This window comes from Triticum urartu, chromosome 2A (genome assembly GCF_056163025.1).
Source record: "Triticum urartu cultivar PI428250 chromosome 2A, HENAU_Tu73, whole genome shotgun sequence".
In the NCBI taxonomy this organism is placed as follows: Eukaryota; Viridiplantae; Streptophyta; class Magnoliopsida; order Poales; family Poaceae; genus Triticum; species Triticum urartu.
Window position 1 is genome coordinate 634,147,284 of NC_141874.1, and position 21,077 is coordinate 634,168,360.

General features: G+C 49.5%; 2 protein-coding genes across 2 annotated transcripts; one reads left to right on the forward strand and one right to left on the reverse strand.

Moving 5' to 3' along the window:
* Nucleotides 1–11,173: 11,173 nt before the first annotated feature.
* On the forward strand, nt 11,174–15,348 carry QUA3 (S-adenosyl-L-methionine-dependent methyltransferases superfamily protein). Its single transcript, XM_048702746.2, has 7 exons — nt 11,174–11,721; nt 12,379–12,582; nt 12,665–12,875; nt 12,948–13,209; nt 13,330–13,701; nt 14,319–14,414; nt 14,852–15,348. Exons 1-7 carry the CDS (start codon nt 11,359–11,361, stop codon nt 15,072–15,074), a joined length of 1,731 nt encoding a protein of 576 aa, XP_048558703.2. The 5' UTR covers nt 11,174–11,358; the 3' UTR covers nt 15,075–15,348.
* A 229-nt stretch (nt 15,349–15,577) lies between these two features.
* LOC125539319 (RHOMBOID-like protein 2) lies at nt 15,578–17,398 on the reverse strand. Its single transcript, XM_048702747.2, has 5 exons — nt 16,923–17,398; nt 16,652–16,815; nt 16,358–16,521; nt 16,021–16,262; nt 15,578–15,919 (listed from the first exon to the last, which is right to left on the reverse strand). The coding sequence occupies exons 1-5, from the start codon at nt 17,261–17,263 to the stop codon at nt 15,808–15,810; spliced, it is 1,023 nt and encodes a 340-aa protein (XP_048558704.2). The 5' UTR covers nt 17,264–17,398; the 3' UTR covers nt 15,578–15,807.
* Between the last annotated feature and the right edge of the window lie 3,679 nt (nt 17,399–21,077).

The following is a 21,077-nucleotide window of genomic DNA, read 5'->3' on the forward strand; positions in this document are numbered from 1 at the left end:
CGATAGCACCTGGCACCAGGAACTCTTTCGGGTTCCCTTGGCCTTCTTCTTGGTCTTCTTCGGCACCTCATAAGGAGCCGGAGTCCGCATCTCCGTCAGGAGAGCGTCTGCAGGGTCTTCGGGCAGAGGGGCCGGGCAGCTAATCTGCTTCGGTGTCTCCACCCAGTCCTGTCAAAGGCATGGGAGCTCAGACCCAGCACATGGTTAAGCTGTGGGAAATAAATACCCTACCAGATGTACAGAACTTACCGGATTCACAGGGCGCTTCGCGCTTAGCCCGCGGTCCTCGGTAAGAGGAGGAGGGACCTCGGCGCCCTTGAACAGCACCTTCCAGACGTCCTTATGCGTCGTGTTGAAGAGCTCGCGTAGAGTCTGGTGCTGGGCCAGGTCGAACTCCCATAAGTTGAAAGCCCGTTGTTGACACGGGAGGATCCTGCGGAAGAGCATGACCTGGACTATGTTGACAAGCTTAAGTTTCTTGCTTATCATGTTTGGGATACACTTCTGGAGTCCGTCCAACTCCACCGATGAACCCCAGGACAGGCCCTTCTCCTTCCAGGAAGTGAGCCGCGTGGGGATTCCGGATCGAAACTCGGGGGCTGCCACCCAGTTGGTGTCGCGTGGCTCGGTGGTGTAGAACCACCTCGATTGCCACCCCTTTATGGTCTCCATGAAGGAGCCCTCGAGCCACATAACCCTGGGCATTTTGCCCACCATGGCTCCGCCGCATTCCGCTTGTTGGCCGCCTACTACCTTCGGCTTGATATTGAAGGTCTTCAGCCACAGGCCGAAGTGGGGCCGGATGCGGAGGAAAGCCTCACACACGATGATGAAGGCCGAGATGTTGAGGATGAAATTCGGGGCCAGATCATGAAAGTCCAGCCCATAATAGAACATAAGGCCGCAGACGAATGGATGGAGGGGAAACCCCAGTCCCCGAACGAAGTGGGGGAGGAAAACCACCCTTTCGTGAGGTTCCGGGGTAGGGACGATCTGCCCCGCGGCTGGCAGCCGGTGCGCGATATCCGCGGCTAAGTATCCAGCCCCACGTAGTTTTTTTATGTGTCCCTTCGTGACGGAGGAGACCATCCACTTGCCTCCCGCTCCGGACATGTTTGGAGAGAGTTGAGGAGAAGGATGTGGACTTGGGCGCTGGAGCTCGAGTGTGCGAGAATGGATGAGCAAGGAGGAAGAAGGCGTGGGTAGAAAAAGGTGAAACCTTATCCCTTTATAAGGGTGGACGAAACTATGCGCTCCCACCAGCCTGGTAAAACTCGCTTATCCCCCAAGCGCCGTAATTGATGGCGTGGTTGGGTTACCCACGTCTATATTGATGGGAATCCCGTAATAAGGGGACACGATCTCTGCTTCGACAAGACGTGCCAAGGAAGCCGCCTCGCGAAACACGCTGAGATAGGTTATGAAAAACGATTCGAATAAAGACCTGGCTGTGGTGTGATGTCACGCTACGGGGTACGTCAGCAGATTAGATTTGTGGAAATATTATTCTCTCTACGGTGGTATGTGGAACTTGTTTTACAGAACTGGACACGGTCCTCGTGTTCAAAATCTTCTATGAAGTATTCGGGGGAGGAACCCGCCTTGCAATGCCGAAGACAATCTACGCGCCTGACTCATCGTCATTGAAGCCTGGTTCAGGGGCTACTGAGGGAGTCCTGGATTAGGGGGTATCTGGACAGCCAGATTATATCCTTTGGCCGGACTGTTGGACTATGAAGATACAAGATTGAAGACTTCGTCCCGTGTCCGGATGGAACTCTCCTTGGCGTGGAAGGCAAGCTTGGCAATACGGATATGTAGGTCTCCTTCCTTGTAACCGACTCTGTGTAACCCTAGCCCCCTCCGGTGTCTATATAAACCGGAGGGTTTAGTCCATAGGAAATCATACAATCATACCATAGGCTAACTTCTAGGGTTTAGCCTCTCTGATCTCGTGGTAGATCTACTCTTGTACTACTCATATCATCAAGAACAATCAAGCAGGACGTAGGGTTTTACCTCCATCAAGAGGGCCCGAACCTGGGTAAAACATCGTGTCCCCTGCCTCCTGTTACCATCCGCCTTAGACGCACAGTTCGGGACCCCCTACCCGAGATCCGCCGGTTTTGACACCGACAGCAACCAACGCGCTTTGGGGTTGTCAATCCCTTCACGGTCACTTACGAAAGTGAGATCTGATAGAGATGATAAATAATATTTTTGGTATTTTTGGTATAGAGATGCAAAGTGAAAAGTAAAAGGCAAAGCAAAGCAATAATAAAGTGATGGAGATTAATATGATGAGAAAGAGACCCGGGGGCCATAGGTTTCACTGGTGGCTTCTCTCAAGAGCATAAGTATTCTATGGTGGGTGAACAAATTAATGTTGAGAAATTGACAGAACTGAGCATAGTTATGAGAATATCTAGGTATGATCATGTATATAGGCATCACGTCCGAGATAAGTAGACCGACTCCTGCCTGCATCTACTACTATTACTCCACTCATCGACCGCTATCCAGCATGCATCTAGAGTATTAAGTTAAAAATAGAGTAATGCCTTAAGCAAGATGACATGATGTAGAGGGATAGTTTCATGCAATATGATAAAACCCCATCTTGTTATCCTCGATGGCAACGATACAATACGTGCCTTGCTGCCCCTTCTGTCACTGGGAAAGGACACCGCAAGATCGAACCCAAAGCTAAGCACTTCTCCCATGGCAAGAACAACCAATCTAGTAGGCCAAACCAAACTAATAATTCGAAGAGACTTGCAAAGATAACCAATCATACATAAAAGAATTCAGAGAAGATTCAAATATTATTCATAGATAGACTTGATCATAAACCCACAATTCATCGGTCTCAACAAACACACCGCAAAAAGAAGATTACATCGAATAGATCTCCACGAGAGAGGGGGAGAACATTGTATTGAGATCCAAAAAGAGAGAATAAGCCATCTAGATACTAACTATGGACCCGTAGGTCTGAAGTAAACTACTCACACTTCATCGGAGGGGCTTGGATGATGATGTAGAAGCCCTCCGTGATCGATGCCCCCTCCGGCGGAGCTCCGGAACAGGCCCCAAGATGGGATCTCGTGGATACAGAAAGTTGCGGCGGTGGAATTAGGTTTTTGGCTCTGTATCTGATCGTTTAGGGGTACATGGATATATATAGGAGGAAGAAGTACGTCGGTGGAGCAACAAGAGGCCCGCGAGGGTGGAGGGCGCGCCTGGGGAGGCAGGCGCGCCCCCCTACCTCGTGGCCTCCTGTTAATTGGCTTGACGTAGGGTCCAAGTCTCCTGAGTTGTATTCGGTGAGAAAATCACGTTCCCGAAGGTTTCATTCCGTTTGGACTCCGTTTGATATTCCTTTCCTTCGAAACCCTAAAACAGGCAAAAAACAACAATTCTGGGTTGGGCCTCCGGTTAATAGGTTAGTCCCAAAAATAATATAAAAGTGGATAATAAAGCCCAATATAGTCCAAAACAGTAGATAATATAGCATGGAGCAAAAAATTATAGATACGTTGGAGACGTATCACACGTACGGGGGGCTTGTTTCAAGCCATAAAGAGACTTACCAAGGAGACAAACATGATCCGGGTGAGAGTGGTCGAGGAAGCCGGATGGTTGGGCACAGTAGACAGTCTCCTTGAGCTCTCCATAAAGAAATGCGTTCTTGACATCGAGTTGATGGATCAGCCAAGAGCATGAGGTGGCAATGCTGAGGACTACACGGATCGTGGCCGCTTTCACCACCAGACTGAATGTCTCATCATAGTCCACGCCTTCCTTTTGAGTGAATACGCGAACGACCCACCGAGTTTTGTACCGTGCCAAGGAGCCATCAGGGTTGAATTTGCGACGATATATCCACTTGCGAGTGACCACATTAACACCTACAGGTTTGGGAACCAAAGACCGAGTCGAATTCTTGATTAAAGCAGTAAATTCATCTTGCATTGCATGTAGCCAATTTGGGTCTTTGAGCGCCGAGTGATAGGTAGCTGGGATGGGTGAGATAGTGGACTCCGTGTTGGTAGTGAGAAAAGGTCGCTTGGGCTGGCAAAAACCCGATTTGGCACGGGTGCGCATTTTGTGCGCGTTAACAGGAGGCTGAATCGATATTGCATGGGGAGGGCGACGTGGCGGAGTCTGGTAGGTGGAGGCGGAGTCGCTGGGACCGGGTGGGGGCACGGGATCCAGAGTAGATTCGGTCAGGGGGCAGCGGACGAGGTGGATGCGTGATCCGAGGCAGATTGACTGGGCCCGCGGGGAAACGAATCAGAGGGAGTGCGTGGTGATCCCGCGGGTGGGGACGGCCCGGAAGACGAGGATGATTCGGGCGGGCTGGCGGAGCGTGTGGGAGTGGAACGCGTGGAGCGGGACGACTGGTGCGCCGATGGGTGGGGTGACGGGATGGGCGGAGCGCAGGTGGGTGCAGATGCGCACGAGCGGGTGGACCCAGGTGGTGCATCGGGATCGGGACGGTGCAGCTGCAGCTGGATACGGTTGGTAGGATCGTTTGTGGCAACAGGCTGGGTGGGCGACGGTGTGGGAGACACATACGGAAAATTTGATTCATCAAAAACGATGTGGCGAGAGACTATGGCGCGGCGTGAATCTAAGTCGTAGCAGCGGTAGCCTTTGTGCTCAAGTGGGTACCCTAGGAAAACGCACCTGGTAGATCGAGGGGCTAGTTTGTGAGGAGAGGTGGCGTATAAATTTGGGAAGCAGAGACACCCAAATACCCGAAGGTGATCGTAAGAGGGATGAACGCCGTGTAGACGAAAGTAAGGCGTATGGCCATGAACGGCACGTGAGGGTCGACGATTGAGAAGGTATGTAGCTGTGTGGAGAGTCTCAACCCAAAACGGTGGAGTAAGTTTGGCTTGAAAAAGGAGTGTACGCACAACGTCATTTGTGGTGCGGATGAGGCGTTCGGCCATGCCATTTTGAGGGGAGGTGTGAGGACACGAAAAACGGTAGGAGACGCCGTGGATGGACAAGAAGGAGCGTAGGGTTGAGTTTATGAACTCACCACCATTGTCACATTGGATGGATTTGATGACCACGTTGTATTGGGTGCGCGCATGAGCAAAGAAACGTTGTAAAGTGGTGGACGTGTCCGATTTGCGTCGTAAGGGAAAAGACCAAGAGAAGTGAGAGTAATCGTCGAGGACAACCAAATAATATTCATAGCCGGAAAAACTCACAACCGGCGAGGTCCATAAATCACAGTGAATAAGCTCAAATGGCGCATAAGTGCGGCTAGTAGAGGAGGAGAAGGGTAGTCTAGGTTGGTGCCCCAGTTCACATGCAATACAAGGGCCATTGTATGGCTTATTACATGGGAAGGGAAAAGTACTAGAAATGGAGTGGAAAGATTGATTGCTTGGGTGGCCGAGGCGACGGTGCCACACATCACCGTCAGAGGTTGTAGCAGAGAGAGCAGTGCACCGCGTCGTGTTGTTGCCGAAGAATGGGTAGAGGTCGCCGGAGCTAGCGGAGATCAGGATTACCCTCCGTGTGCGAAGATCCTTCACAAGAAAGCCAAATGGGTAAAATTCGATGGAACAAAATTATCTTTGGTAAACTGGCGAACGGAGATGAGGCTAGTGGTGACGGAGGGAGAGAAAAGAACGTTGCGTAGTTGGAAATTGTGGGGAGGGAGCGAGGTGGAACCGGTGGCATGAATAGGGAGATGATGGCCATTGCCTACTACAATGCTAGAGAATTTACGTTGTAAAGAAGAATGCGAATGGTTGAGGTTACCAGGGTTGCCGGTGACGTGGTTGGAGGCGCCACTGTCGAGGTACCACTCGTTGGAGGGGGCAGTGTTGTTGAAGCCCTGGTTATTGTAGGCGGCGTGAAGGAGAGCCATGTGATCCCATGATGGCTGCTGGTACGGAGAGGGCGGTGCGTATGGCGAGTACTGCATCGGGTACGCCTGAGTATGAGACCCCAGACGAGGACCGAGGACACCGGATGCGTTCGTCAGCCAGGGCATGGTGGAGGGATGGCCATGTTGTACGGAGCGAAGAACCCCATGTAATAGTTGAACAACGCGGAGGACGAGCCGCCACGACCTTGCTGTCCGTCGCGTCCACGGCCACGGCCGCGTCCGCGTCCGCGGTCACCACCGCGAACACCACCATCACCGCGGGGGTTGTAGTCGTGCCCAGGAGCACGATCATTGCCGCGGTCCTGAGAGAGATCCGCCCGATCGCCCGAGCGGGGAGTGGAGCCCCCGCTGCTGTTGGATCCGGAGGCGCCAGACGGGCCACCGAGCCTGTGAACGGCGAGGACAGTGGTCGGGGCCTCGGCGGTGCGCTGAGCAAGGTTCTCCTCTGCGAGCTTCAGGCGCGAGAAGACGGTTTCGAACGGGGCAAGGGAACCGTGTCCCCCAGCACGACCCGGATGGTGTCGAGACGGCCGTCGATGCCGTGGAGGAACTGCATGGTGAGATCCACCTTGGAGACCGCATGGTCGATGTCGGCGAGACCCGCGGTGAGCAGCTTCATGCAGCACGCATATTCATCGACAGAGAGATCGCCCTGTTTGAGGTTGCGATATTGGCGATTAAGCATCATGTACTGAGCCGCACGATTGGCGAGGAAGTAATCCCGGATCCGAGTCTAGAGATCGAAAGTGGTGGTGGCGCCGATCACATGGTCAACGAGCTGATTGGTGAGAGTGGCATACGTGGCGAGGGCGACATGGGTGTCGAGCTCAAGATAATGGCGGTCGGCATTGGGTGGAGGCGGGTGCTCGATCAGGTACTGGACGCCATAACGGATAAGGACCATAAGGAAGAATGATTTCCACTTGTGGTAATTGTGCTAGGCGGGGTTGAGAAGGAATTTGATGTGGTTGGTGATGTCTACGTTGAGGATAGGATGTTTGGCCGGAGGGGCCGGTGGCGGCGGTGGCGGCACAGTGGAGTTAAAGAGGGGGGCGAACTAGGAGGAGGCAGGAGCAGTGGCGCTAGGGTTTGCCGAGAAGGTGCCGAAGATGAGCGGGGGAGAGGTGCATGTACCAGAGGTGGCCGAGGAGGGAGCCGCGGAGGAGAGAAAGGGCGATGAGGTGGAGGAGAGGATCGCCGCGGAGGACAAAGAAGAGTGCTGCTCCGACATGGCGGCGCACTGGAGACTACGGATACCAAATTAGAGAGTAAACTTGCTCTCTTAATTGATTGATTCCACATACATCAGTGATACAAATATATACCCCATAAAGTGGGCACGCAGGTCCGAGGAAGTTGGTTCAGATCCTATAATCTAGGATGCGTTATGCGCACTACATACACTGTACAAATACATGTTAACAGACTAGTGTATTTCTGTTAGGTTTTTCCTTTTGAATAACAAAAAAAAAGGTTTTTTCCTTTTGAACTTACGTAGTATTCTTTAAAAAAGCTGAACTTATGTATCCATGTTAAATATCTAAATAGCTAGACACGTGCACCAACCTGTGGTTGGATGGTTAGAGGGACTGTGGTATCCCCAGCCCATCAGGGTTCAAATCCTGGTGCTCGCATTTATTTTTGAATTTATTTTAGAATTTTCGGCGATGCACATTCTCATAGGGGTAGGGTGTGCATGTGTGCGTTCATAGGGGTGAGTGTATACACGTCTATATGAGCGATTGTGTCTGTACTGATGTTCAAAAAAATAGCTAGACCCTGCTACTAAATTTCATGCGTACTTCCACATCACCTTAATTATTTCTAGCCATCCGATTAAATTTGTGTGAGGGAGATGGAGCAACTTCTTGAACAGTCGTTGCTCCGCGGGTACAATGATGGCCCTTAGAGCATCTCCAACAGGCGCGCTAAACAGGCGTCGCGCCGCAAATATACTCAGTTTAGCACGCGCGCAACCTGGCGGGTGGCTCCAGCGGGCGCGCAATAACCGCGGGCGTGGTATAAGGAGTTGGGCGCGCGGCAGGAATCGCTATCTCGCGCGGTGTATTTGCGGCGCCCGCTTCCGCGCGCAGCACACTCGAGCGCTCGCGCTGCACGCTGTCTTCTCCGCCTCCAACGCCCCGCGAAGAAGTCTTGATCCAAAAAAGAGCCATGATTCGCGCAATGGGTGGCGGTGGCCTCGACCCAATGGATGGCGGTGGCCTCGACCCAATGGATGGCGGTGGCCTCGGCGTCATGGGTGGCGGTGGCATCGGCGCCATGGGTGGCATGAGTGGCTTCGGAGGTACCGTGGGCGGTGCAATGGGAGGCATGACTGGCTTTGGAGCACCCCCCGACGCTATGGCCACCATGGGAGGCATGAGTTTTCCTTCTCTCATGGGAGGCATGGGTGCACCTCCGACCGTCATGGGCGGAATGTCTTTCGATGTGCCTCCTCGCACACATTCCCATGAAGATGTCGTTGAATATCTTGCCAACACCTTCAAAGCTTCACGTGATGCAGTGCGCGATGAGGAGGGGAGGAAGATTCATCTTCGGAGGCGGAAGAATCATCTTCCGAAGATCAAGACGAGGACGAAGACGAGGACAAGGAATGGTGTGTCTTTCATTTGTGTATTGAACTTGATTTGCCTTTTGAACTTGGTTGGATGAACTTGTGGATATGATTTTGAACTTGTGGGCATGAACTTTTTTTCATCAACTTGTTTGTGTGAAATTTTATATGTCATGTTCATTGCATTTTGAATGTTTCATCAACTTCATTTTGTGTTTAAAATGGCATATGCAATGCACCGGCGAGTCGCGCGCGCTGTATTTTTGCGCGCTGCTGGAGCGGCGCGCACGCTGCATTTTAGCGCGGCTGCTGGAGCCAGCGCTGCGCGCCGCGTCAAACCAGGCGATGGGCGCGTGATAAATTAGTTTTTTGCGCGCGGTGCGTTCGGCGCCTGTTGAAGATGCTCTTAGGAGAGGGAGATGAGCAACTTCTTAAACGGCCGCTGCTCCGCGAGTACAGTGGTTTGCCTTTTAACTAATGATAACCTTTCAAAATTAAAGAAACCTTATCCCTTTACTTGTTGGACATGTCTAATTATTTTTAAAAGCAAATGGGACAAAATACAATCAATTGGGGTAGCGAGGGAAAACTTCTCTCATTTGAACATTTGCAACAGGCGCACGAGAGGAGAAGACGTCTGGTACGAGCACAAGCGCTAGTACCTGTTGTTGCCTCCATCTCATCTATACAAAGCCACTTTGTATAGGCGACTGAAGGAGAAGGACAGAGGAGAACACCGCACATCTCCATCAGATCTTAGGAGAGAGAGATTTTGAAGAGAAGGAGTTCACTTAGATCTATTCAAATAATCTCCGTATGACACCGCCCTTCATTCATCTTCATCGTCACCTTGAAAAGAGCAATTCCAACTCGTGAGCCTAGAGTTTGCAACTCTCATATGACTTTTCTTTATTTAATCTCTCTGTTTGTTGAATATTCCCCTTTCGTCCGTGAGTAACCCCCGATAGACATGGGAGGTGGAGGGGAGTTGTGAGAATCATTTGTGTCTATCATCTTCACATCACACTGCTGCAAAGGCCACGTCGCCACACCGCCTGTGCGCTGACGTGCCTTCCCCGTTCCGGCTGCCCTCGACATGCTTCTCAACACCGTGTCATTAACTTGCGGACCTCATCTTCGTTTAACAGAAAATAGTGAAAAATACATGAAGATCTTTTACGGGAACCGAGAAAAATAGGTGTAAAACTTCCTCTAAATTATACTGTCATCCCATAAAAGTCATTTCACGCAAAGATTTTTACAGAAGCTATTGGAGTTGCTAAGAGCATCTCCAATAGCGATTCAGATTCGCCGACTTGCCGTGGCAAAGGTAGCTAAGCTACAATACCACTACATTTGCCCAATCTCGTCTGTCAGATTAAAAAGCGTCGGCGCAGATCGTATGCTACAATATGGTCAACAGTTATTTGCGTGAACAGTGTTCCGGAACAGAGATTTGGCGAATCTCAGCCTTCAATTCTTGATCCCGCGGCAAAGTCAGCGGGGACTTGCTGTGGCTAAGTCCGCGAATCCGATTCCCTCCAATAGATGATGCAAATTTGGAAATGTAAAACAAGGTGTTGTATAGTTTACATCACCAAGAAATGCATTTTACATCTCTAAAAAAGAGGCAACTCCAACAGATGATATATATTGATGATGTAAAAGTCTAACTCCAATAGATGATGCGTATTGAAGATGTAAAAATTGTGTACAACCGGCACAACCACTATACAGCATTTGTACAGCCACTGGACAATTGCATTTCAACACGAAAGGGCAATATTTCTACAACCAAAGGAAAAATATTTTATTTACCTTTGGGACATTTCGTCGAGCACGTTGGAGACAGTGGCCGTGGGCGTGACCGCGTCTTCCTCCATGGCTGGCGGCGGAGGTGGAGGAAGGGTTCCTTGACCGGATGCGGTCACCACGGCCACCGGCATCGGCGAATTAGTCGACGCAGTCGCGACCAGCTTTGCCTTCTTGGCCGCCTGACATGGGTTTGTTGTTGGGTTGCGCGCGCCGACCGCTTATGCCTCCTCCGCGGGGTTTTGGCGGTCGGTTGTTTCTTCGATGGCGGCATAGCTGGCACGACGACCGGCCTGGGTGGGGCAAAGCCGGGGCGGCGGGTTGAGGACGGTGGCATGGCGGCAGAGGAGGGATCGGGGAAGGCGGCCGCGCCAGTAACGTGGGTTAGACCGACGCGGTTGCGGCGGAGGAGGCGGAGGGTCATCGGAGTCAACTATGGCCCAGGCGAAGGGTGGTGCGCAGGAGGGGGGGTGGAACAAAAATGAAGGCACTTGGGTGGTGCGCGCGTGATCGGTTGTTTTACATCACCTAAAGATGGAGGTGCTAAGGTGTTGTATTTTACTCCCCTGTTTTTAAATATAAGTTTTTTTAAAGATTTCATTATGGACTAAGTACAGAGTAAATGAATAGATTTATATTTTAAAATATGACTACATACATTCGTACATTAGTATGGAATCTCAAAAAGAGTTATAGTTACTCACGCGAGGGAGGTGATGTAAATTATCATCTGTTGGAGATGGTGTTTGGGCCTCGAAGATGTATAAATTAGTTATTCTTGCATCAGATGCTCTAAGTATGGTGTTTTCGAATAAAACAGAGCTCCAATTAAGCCTAATCTCACCACTCATCTCTCCCCGCACACAGATCTCATCTCACGCCTACTTTTGTCTTTGTCCCGCGACGGAACCGAGACGAGCACGCCGATACGCAAAGCACAAGCCCAACAACTAAAGCTCGGAATCCAAACCCCCCTCGCCCATGGCCTGATCCCATCGACCGATCGAACTAGCACGCCACACGCCCTCGCGGCCCCCGCCGCGGCCACCGCCCGATGGGCCTCCTCAGCTCCCTGCGGCCGCACCGCCGCGGGAGCGGCGGCGGCGGCGCGCAGTGGCAGTGGTCGTTCCTCGACGCCGTCTGGGCGGTGTTCCTCGTGGCCGTGGTCGTCTTCCTCGCGCTCGTCTTCACGCCGCGCCGCGGGGACACCCTCGCTGCCGCGGTGGTGCCGCCCTGTGCCGCCTCGGAGGTGGACCTCCTCCCCTGCGAGGACCCCCGCCGAAGCTCCCGCCTCAGCCGCGAGATGAACTACTACCGCGAGCGCCACTGCCCCGCGCGGGGGGAGGCGCCCGCGTGCCTCGTCCCGCCGCCGCCCGGCTACCGCGTGCCCGTGCCCTGGCCCGAGAGCCTCCACAAGGTTCGTGCTGTTGCCACTGGCCGTTCCGCTCAAAATTAACCCCTGATTAACCGTTGCAATTGCAGGCGTCATCTAGTGTCTTGGCAGAGTAATGCTTCTGTAGGACTGTTGCTTTGATTTGTTATGTACTAGCTTGCTAGTGTACGACCAGCTTTTGCATCTCATGCTCTGAGTGGTTAATATTTGCATGACTTTCTGAAATCTGAATCTATGCATTTTGGAAATGATGGAGTTATTAGAGTGAAAGTTACTGGATGATGTCTAGAGGTCTTGAATGCCAGACTGGTTCTGAGTTTGGGAAATACCAGTGATTAGGATGATTTTTCACGGATATGATTTTCGGATTAGGAGGTGAAATATGCGCTCACATTTTTAGCTAACAGGTCTGGTGGATAAGATAAGACTAAGCAAGCTACTAGGCACAAGTTTTGATGGCGTCTGAGCTAGCATGACCAAGGACTTAAAAAATTCAAGTCTAGCTCTTGCACCTTCAGCTATGGGTTTGTTACGTTGACCTTACCTGAGGAATGTACATTGGGACTGGAAATAACAAAACAGAGATAGTATATTGGTTTACTTCGTGTGTTTGACAGGATGTAGATTACTTCTATTCCTCTTACACCGAGATTTACCGCTTGTTTATTGTTCTCTATGCAGATATGGCATGATAACATGCCTTATGGCAAGATTGCTGAAAGAAAAGGTCATCAAGGGTGGATGAAGCAGGAAGGCTCATACTTCCTTTTTCCTGGTGGCGGAACTATGTTTCCTGATGGTGCCGAACAATATATTGAAAAGCTTACCAAGTATGTTCCACTAAGAAGTGGTCTCCTGAGGACAGGTCTTGATATGGGTTGTGGGGTAATATTTTTTTCTTTAATATGGAGCTTCTATGTTTTGTTTTCCAAGTAAAATGGCTACAACTTTTTTCCATCCTTTGTAGGTTGCTAGCTTTGGTGGGTTTCTGCTCAAAGAGAATATCACGGCACTTTCCTTCGCCCCAAGAGATTCACATAAGTCGCAAATACAATTTGCGCTCGAGAGAGGAATTCCTGCATTTCTTTTGATGTTGGGCACACGCCGTCTTCCATTTCCAGCACAGTCATTTGATTTCGTCCATTGCTCTCGATGTTTGATACCTTTTACTGCCTACAGTAAGTAATGTTTTCTTCTGCATTCAACATGCACGTCTGCCCTCCCTCTCTCTGACATGTAAAAAATGGCAGATGGCAGTTATTTGATTGAAGTTGACCGTCTACTTAGACCGGGAGGTTATCTGATTATATCCGGACCCCCTGTGCAGTGGAAGAAGCAGGAGAAGGAATGGGGTGAACTTCAAGCAATGGCACAGACTTTGTGTTACAATTTGGTTACTGTAGATGGCAACACGGCCATTTGGAAGAAACCTAATCAGGCGGCATGTCTTCCTAACCAAAATGAATTTGGCCTTGATTTGTGTAGTACTGATGATGATCCAGATGAAGCATGGTAACAATTTTCTGTGTTTTCTTGTGTGTCCTTGCAAATTGTGTTTCTAGCTTTTCAGTACGCCAGAAATGCATTTTGCATATTTCTGTTTGATCGATTATAGGGTTTTACTGTTTGCAGGTACTTCAAGTTGAAGAAATGCATAAGCAAAGTTTCTCTGTCGGAAGAAATAGCCGTTGGTTCCATTGATAAGTGGACAAATAGGCTGTCTAAACCTTCTGCTAGGGCCTCCTTTATGGATGATGGTGTAAACTTGTTTGAAGCAGATACACTGAAGTGGTTCAAAAGAGTGTCATATTACAAGAGATCACTTGGTGTGAAGCTAGGTACTGCACTCATACGTAATGTCATGGACATGAATGCATTCTTTGGAGGATTGGCGGCTGCTGTAGCGTCTGATCCTGTGTGGGTTATGAATGTTGTTCCTGCTAAAAAACCATTGACACTTGGCGTAATATATGACAGGGGCCTGATTGGAGTTTATCATGATTGGTAAGTATGCAATACTTAATTTGTTTATCTCATACTCCCTCCGCCCTAAAATAAGTGTCTCAACTTTATTATAACTTTGTACTAAAGTTGAGACACTTATTTTGGACGGAGGGAGTACAAATTACGGACAATTTCAGCGCCTTGCATGCTCATGTGCTTCTTTTTCCTTGCTTGTTGTAGTTTTGCGCACACTAGAAAATCAAATTTATAGGTTGTTCATCCACCTTTTCCAAGCTATCCATATATTTGTCAGCAAGTTCTCATCTGATGCTGGGGAATTGCTCGGGCCTGCTGCCTGCTCTAGCATTCATTCTGATTGATTACTGGGTATTGTTGATATATAATTTTACATTTAAAACTTGATCTCTTCTACTAGATCCCAAAATATATGGCTGCTGAAAAATAACATTATATGACCTCTATGTTTGTGCCTTGTGCAAGATTTGTTCGCTTACCAGTTACCGCACTAACTCTTTAGTCTTATTTGAATATCAAGTTTTATATGATGACCATTTCACCTAGTAAGTTAATGGATCAAGCCATTTACATGAATAGACTAATAATCAATGTTCTTGCTTGTTGTAATTCTGAAATTGATTGTATTACTTTGGTTCCAGGTGTGAGCCTTTCTCAACATATCCTCGAACCTATGATCTGATTCATGCTGATGGAATCAATTCTTTGATAAGCGACCCAAAGTCCGGAAAGAACAGGTAGACCGACTGGACTTGAGATAGTCTAGTATTACTAACCTGTTCTAGTTTTTCTGCAATTTTAGACTAATCTAATTTATTCTTGAAATACTATGTATAATTTCAGTGCAAACCAAGTAGCACCCAGACATTATCAGTTCATCTACAGCCACTTTGAAACAGGAATATAAATATCCAAGCATGATATAAATGAATGATTAGACGGCCGTTGCTTGTTGAATCTATATATAGGGATGAAACCACAAGAATTGCTCACAACTGGTGTTACTTGGTAATTGTATATGTTTAACCCAGATGATAACCGCCGTGGTAGAGTCCAAGCAAATACTTTATGCAAGTTTTTAACATTTATTTGATGGGATAAGCACCATCTACTAAATGGACGATACGAACTAAAAGAGCTACCTGATAACTGACCGCATTTCTACTTGTGGCAGATGTGACCTGTTTGATGTTATGTTGGAGATGGACCGCATATTGCGTCCAGAAGGAACTGCTGTCATACGAGACTCCCCAGATGTGATCAACAAGGCTGTACAGGTAGCTCGGTCGATTCGGTGGACTACTCAGGTACACGACAGTGAGCCTGAATCAAGCAGTGCTGAGAAAATACTTGTAGCGACGAAAACATTTTGGAAGCTACCATTAACATCGGGATAGGTTAGTTGTACCCCTGTATAACCCTTCCCCTGATTTTGAGTCTTTTGGGGATGGGTTGGAGGGATTAGCACTGATATCAGATTGAGGCGGAAATAGCTTTATTTTCTACAACATCGTTGGATCTTTAGTAACGAGTTAGGTACTGCTTGCTGCGAGTCTGTGATTCTTTCTATGTGTTTTGTGGCCCTTACACCTCTTCCATTTGGAATCAAATTCCGGATTGATATTTGTTATAGGATGATTGCCCCTTTGTGAAAAGTGTGTATGGTTTGTTCCACTTGTGGTTACTGCATCCATGTTCGATCTTGCAATATAAACCATTCTAGTTGCGTAGAAGATGACTGAAGTCTTAACACAATCGCATTCCAACGATACCATTTCATGTTTGTGCAAGCAGCCTAGCGCATATTGATCGCACCAACTCATTCAGCGATGGCAAAGACGATTCGGTTCTTCAAGTATAACCTATTCTACTCTGAACATTGCAAGTGCGACTGGCTATGTAAAACCAAAGAATGAACAAACGCCTTAGCCACAAACAAACCAGAGTGAATTACAGAGCTTTAATAACATATTCAAGCAGAATTGCTAATCAACGCCTCTTGGACAACAAAGGAATGCAAAAGGTGCAAGTTCTATACAGCGCAAAAGTATAAAAAAAAAATGCCAAACTGAAGCAATTATCTGTATGGGCAGCACGTTTGTCTCCACAGCTGTTGTCCTCTTATTTTTATTAGTTGTCACACTTCCAGTGCGACGTCGGGACGCAGGTAAGGTAGTGGCACCAGCTGCAATGGTCGTTGCCGTTCACCCCGCGGAACACCATCAGCAACCCTACAGCAAGCCTGCGTACAAACAAGCATGGCTCCAGATTAACTACCACACATGACGCATATTCATTTTGTAGAATCTGAATGAAGACTTTGTATCTTGCACCGGCGCTTACCCTGCAATGGCTAGGAGGAGGGCGACGACCAGGAGGACGATCTGGCAGGCCGTGTACTTGGACTTTGTCTTGCCGCCGAAGGGCTGCTCCAGCCACCCGAACCGGGGCTGGATCAGCAGCACGAAGCCGAGGAGGAAGCCGGTGAGGAACCCGCCGATGTGCGCGAAGTTGTCGACGTGGGGCAGTATCCCCAGCGCCAGGTTGATGGCGGCGATGATGATCAGGTTCGCCATGGCCGCCAGCTGCAGACGGTGTTTACATTCGGATGTCAGAAGGTGTCGACATGGACCGAAGCAAAATACAGTAGTGGCAGAGACGAGGGGGGATGCGCGCGTACCCTGTTGGTGTAGATGGTCCAGTTGGTGATGAGCTCCGACAGCATGGCCCCGAGGAGGCCGAAGAGCGCGCCGGAGGCGCCGACGGAGACGCCGTTCCTGATGAAGAGCACCGAGAGCACGCTCCCGCCCAGCCCCGAGAAGAGGTAGACCAGGCCGACCTTCCCTGCACGACGCGACGAGCGCGGCGAAGCCCGGTCAAAACAAGACAAAACAAAGCAACACAGCGTGCGCACGCTGTAAGCAAGACCTCGTCGCCGTTCTAGACGGAGTCGTCGGTCGGGCCGGGCGCTTACAGAATCCGAACTGCTGCTCCAGGCGGACGCCGACGAAGATGAGGCTGATCATGTTGGCGCCGAGGTGGATGAGGCCGGCGTGCAGCCAGGTGCTCGTCTCCAGCCGCCACCCCTGCCCCCCGTGCATCACCTTGTACCGGTCCAGCCCGCCGTACTTCCCCAGCCTGCATGCAGCGCCATGCCCATGATCCGATCCACGATGAGTACAAGCAAGCAAGAGAATCGAAAGATTTGAGCCGGTGGGGAAGAGAGAAGATATCTGTGCGCTTACGTGGCGGAGGAGGGCCCGAAGAGGGGGTTCTCCTTGAGCGGCTGGAAGGAGAAGCGGCGGAGGAAGCCGCCGCCGAGGCAGTCGGCGCCCCTGCCGTTGCGGGGGCAGTCGTTGTAGTACATGACCACGACGAACATGGCCACGTTGGCCAGCACCACCAGCGGCACCAGCCACGTGTGGTGCTGCCGCTCGCGCTCCGCCTCCTGGCCGTAGTAGAAGGGCGCCACCGGCGGGGCGTGCTGCTGCCCGTCGCCGCCCGCGTAGTACCTCCCCGGCGGCGGCTTGATCCCCGTCGTCGCCGCCCTCGCCGGGCCGGCGGCCTCCACGTCGGGGTTCGACATGGCCTCGATCGATGAACCCACGCCCGCACCGCCCCGCTTCTTGGCTGCTGGCCTGCTCGGTGCAAACACAATCGTTTGCTGGTTGGCTTCCCGAGGAGACGACGACTGGAGACCCGGTGTTTGTTTGGAGCCTCTGTGGTGGTTTTATCCCGAGGGTTTTTAATCTATGCGTGTTTCTTGTTTTATTATTTCGTTTAAATAAATATGGACAAATATTGGCCGCCTATTATTGCAATCTGGTTGTTGGAGGGGAGGATTAGGAGTTGGCGGCAAGTTTTATATGCAAGAAAGAATGGAGGGTCTGTGGGTTCAAGGAGTCGAGATGATGATGGCGCGATTAGAAGTTGACCCCTTGGCTCACTTGATGCTACGCTCGAGCTGTATTCGGGCTCTCTCCGGCTAAATTATTAGTAGCTTATAATCAGCTTAATAAAGGTGAAATACTTTTACACGCGGGGATCAGCAGATCCTTTGTTTAGAATCAACCAACCAACTGGAAGCTCGCTGGCGACACTGATGTTTGCTACTGACAATTATTGTCCAGAATTCCAGATGCATGGTAGGATTGTCATTTTTGTAGGAGTTTTTTCTATAAACAAGGAAATGGAGTATCGTGTGTAGTATTTGGCATAGGATGTTTCCAGTAGACTCGATAGAAATTGTTGCATAATGGGACCCCACTCGCCGCCTTCTAAACTAATACTACAAGACAACTGCAAGAGCGTCTTCCCACACTCTAGCCCGTTTTACATTATAGAAAAAAGAGTATTAATCAATTAATCATCGTGTGATTCTGACTTGAATCGCAGAAAAAAAAAGAATCATAAACTATGAAATCGCCTAAGTAAAGTCCGGAGCTCTCCAAAATCGCTTAAAATGGTCCTTGCACTGGTATTAAAAATGGTTATTTATTTTATGTCTTCCATAAAATATGAAGAAAAAACATACAAACATGACTATCTTTTGCCGCACAAAAAAGGCAATTTATTCATTTATTTGTTTTTCTATGAAACATAGATGATCATGAGATGTTTCTTGTTTTATTTTCCACTCCCTAGCTTTGACATGATTACTTACGGTGGTTCAAATCGTGTAGTTCTAAAAAATGGTTACTGATTGGAAACTAGCAAAATGAAATTATATCTTCTAAAAGAGCAAAAAAAATAACTTTATCTTTTGTACAAATAAGACAAAACAAATCTATTTATCTCGGGCAGTTTTCGCACATGACACGTGTTGTCAGACTATTTGTCCTACTGATGAATCTTGTGAACTACTAACGCTTGATTTTTACAACAATAAAACAAATATTTCTCCACATTATAATCCAACAGTTAGTGTATTGAAGTCAGTGTATAAAATGGACTTACCGTTTTCTTCCCCAATCTACTCGTAACCTAGGAGACAGAGCGGACCGAGGGTCCCCTCGCCCTTCGTCTGTTTCTCCCGTGACGGGAGGGGCGGGGACCCCAAGGCTTTGGTCGGATGGTGATAGGGTTGGCAATAAATTTAGGTTATGGCTTCGATTGACGGTGGCGAGATGATGACGTCCCTGTGAGTGTGGAATAATGTCTTTTCGCGTCGTCCTTGTTACGATGGTGCTTTTCGCATCATCGAGAGGCATGTGGAGGATGCTGTGTCCACAAATTTAGTTATCCGGATATGCCTTTATTCATCTGCGGTTTTATCTCGATGCCGTTGTCCTACGAACAATGTGCTTGTGCGTCTTGGTCCTCCGGCTTCAGTTTCGACCGACGAAGGTTGACCAGCCTTGGCTTTGTCAGGGAGTGTGTGAGATTTGTGTTCCCCGACATCGTTTGGTCGGACCTCGGGTGTTCTACAAGCCGTCTACGGCGGGTTTTTTCTCCGCGATGATGATTTGCTACGCAGATCGTGGCCATAGGAGTCTTTTGGTCTGCATTGATGACTTCCTGATTGCGACTTCTACAATTCTTCAGTTTCAACTAGTTTGCTCTGTTGAGATAGAGGCCTGGAGACGATTTGCTCATGGCACATCACTGATGGATGCAGGAAGATGATTTATGTAATGTTGTTTTAATAAGGACATGCGATCCTTAATATATGGTCTTTGGCCTTTTTTTTGAAAAATGAAGTCAGTGCATAGAAAGAGGACTCCAAACGGTACAAACAGTAAGACTGTGACCAGTCCAACGATCAACGGCCGGAAGCTGATTTTGTTATCAATTCGCATGGAAATTTTGAACCGGTCGACAGATGTACCCAAACAGCCGCTAGTTTGCAGCCTGCGACGATGTTGACGGCCGCCTGGTTCAGCCAGATTCGAGATACAGTACCTGGGTGCCAAAGCGCGAATTCTTGTTTTGCTTTTGAACTTGGTGAAGCACAATTTGCCTGTAAACAAATACTCCCTTCCTAAGTTAACATAAGAGCGTTTAGAATATTAAAATAGTGATCTAAACATTCTTATATTAGTTTACACATGGAGTACTACTGAAATACCAACGGTATTGCAGACAGAGCCCGCACTTCGCGGCGGTCGAGCCAGGCGCACACGGCCCGTGTGTTCTTGCTCCGGTGCTTTGCTGCTGCTGCTGCGTCTTTTAGAAAAAACAGCACGCCCACACCGCATTCACCGCCGGTCCCTCCGTGCGATCTTCTATGCCCAGCCACAGTTGCCGTGGCGGATAAAATCATGCAGAGGTCAGCAGGGGCAGGTGGCAGGCACGCTTGCAGTTTGATACGATACCCGCCCGCTCAAACGGATCAATCATGCTAACGGAAGAGAGAATACTATACTAGTAGTAGTACGAGTAGTCCAGTAGGAATGTCTCATTGTTTTGCTTGCACGCTGATGATGAGCGTCCATCCCCGCTGAATTGTCTCCGTCGGCCAACGAACCTGCAGGCGAAATGTCCCGTGCGGTGCGTACTGACGTATGCGAGGGAGCGGGGCGTCGGGGCCGGCCGGGGTGCGTGCGTGCTCGGGAAGCGCCGCGCCGTACCCCGCACTCGGCGTTGCGGGTCAGTCGGGCCGGAGACGCCGTACGTGGTTGGCACGACCACCACGACACGGGGCGCGCGGGGCAGAGAGAAACGCTGGTACTAGAGCGATCTGCGGGCACGTCGGGGGTACAGGTACAGGTACAGCCGGAGATGTGTACCGGGACCTTTCGCGCGTCGTCTCAACAATTGGCGCCTCAGAGACATCCCTGTCCCGCCCCCGCGGGAGACGCGCCTGCACGGCTGCGCGCGATTCGCCTCCTCTTTCTTCTCCAGCTGACAGAATCTGGGGTCTGATCTTGCCGATCCAGGTCTGTTCTTCCGGGGAACCAATTTTTTTTCCGAGGAAACCAAACTTGGTATTCGTTCATGACTTCCTACTTTTTTTCCTGACTTCTTTTTTTATTCGAGAAACTCACAATCTATTCATTTTCAATCATGATAGTACAAAGAACAACAAAGGTAATAAAAATCATAGACAATATTTTGATAGCATATGAGTGTTTCCACACAATAAAATAGAAAAAAAACGGGGAGGGAGGGGCTGTGTGCAATCAAGTTGGACATGCACAAAGCTTATGACCGAGTGGAATGGTCTTTTTTAAAAGCAATTTTGGTGAAGCTGGGCTTCAAGGAAAACTTGGTGAATTTGATTATGCAATATGTGTCCTCGGTGAAGTACAAGATTCGGGTTAATGCAAAGGAGACTGATAACTTCAAACCCACTAGAGGGCTAAGGCAGGGGGATCCCCTCTCATCCTACTTATTCTTGTTATGTACGGAGGGCCTGACTGCCCTTTTAGCAAATGCGGAGGAAAGAGGAAATATCTCCG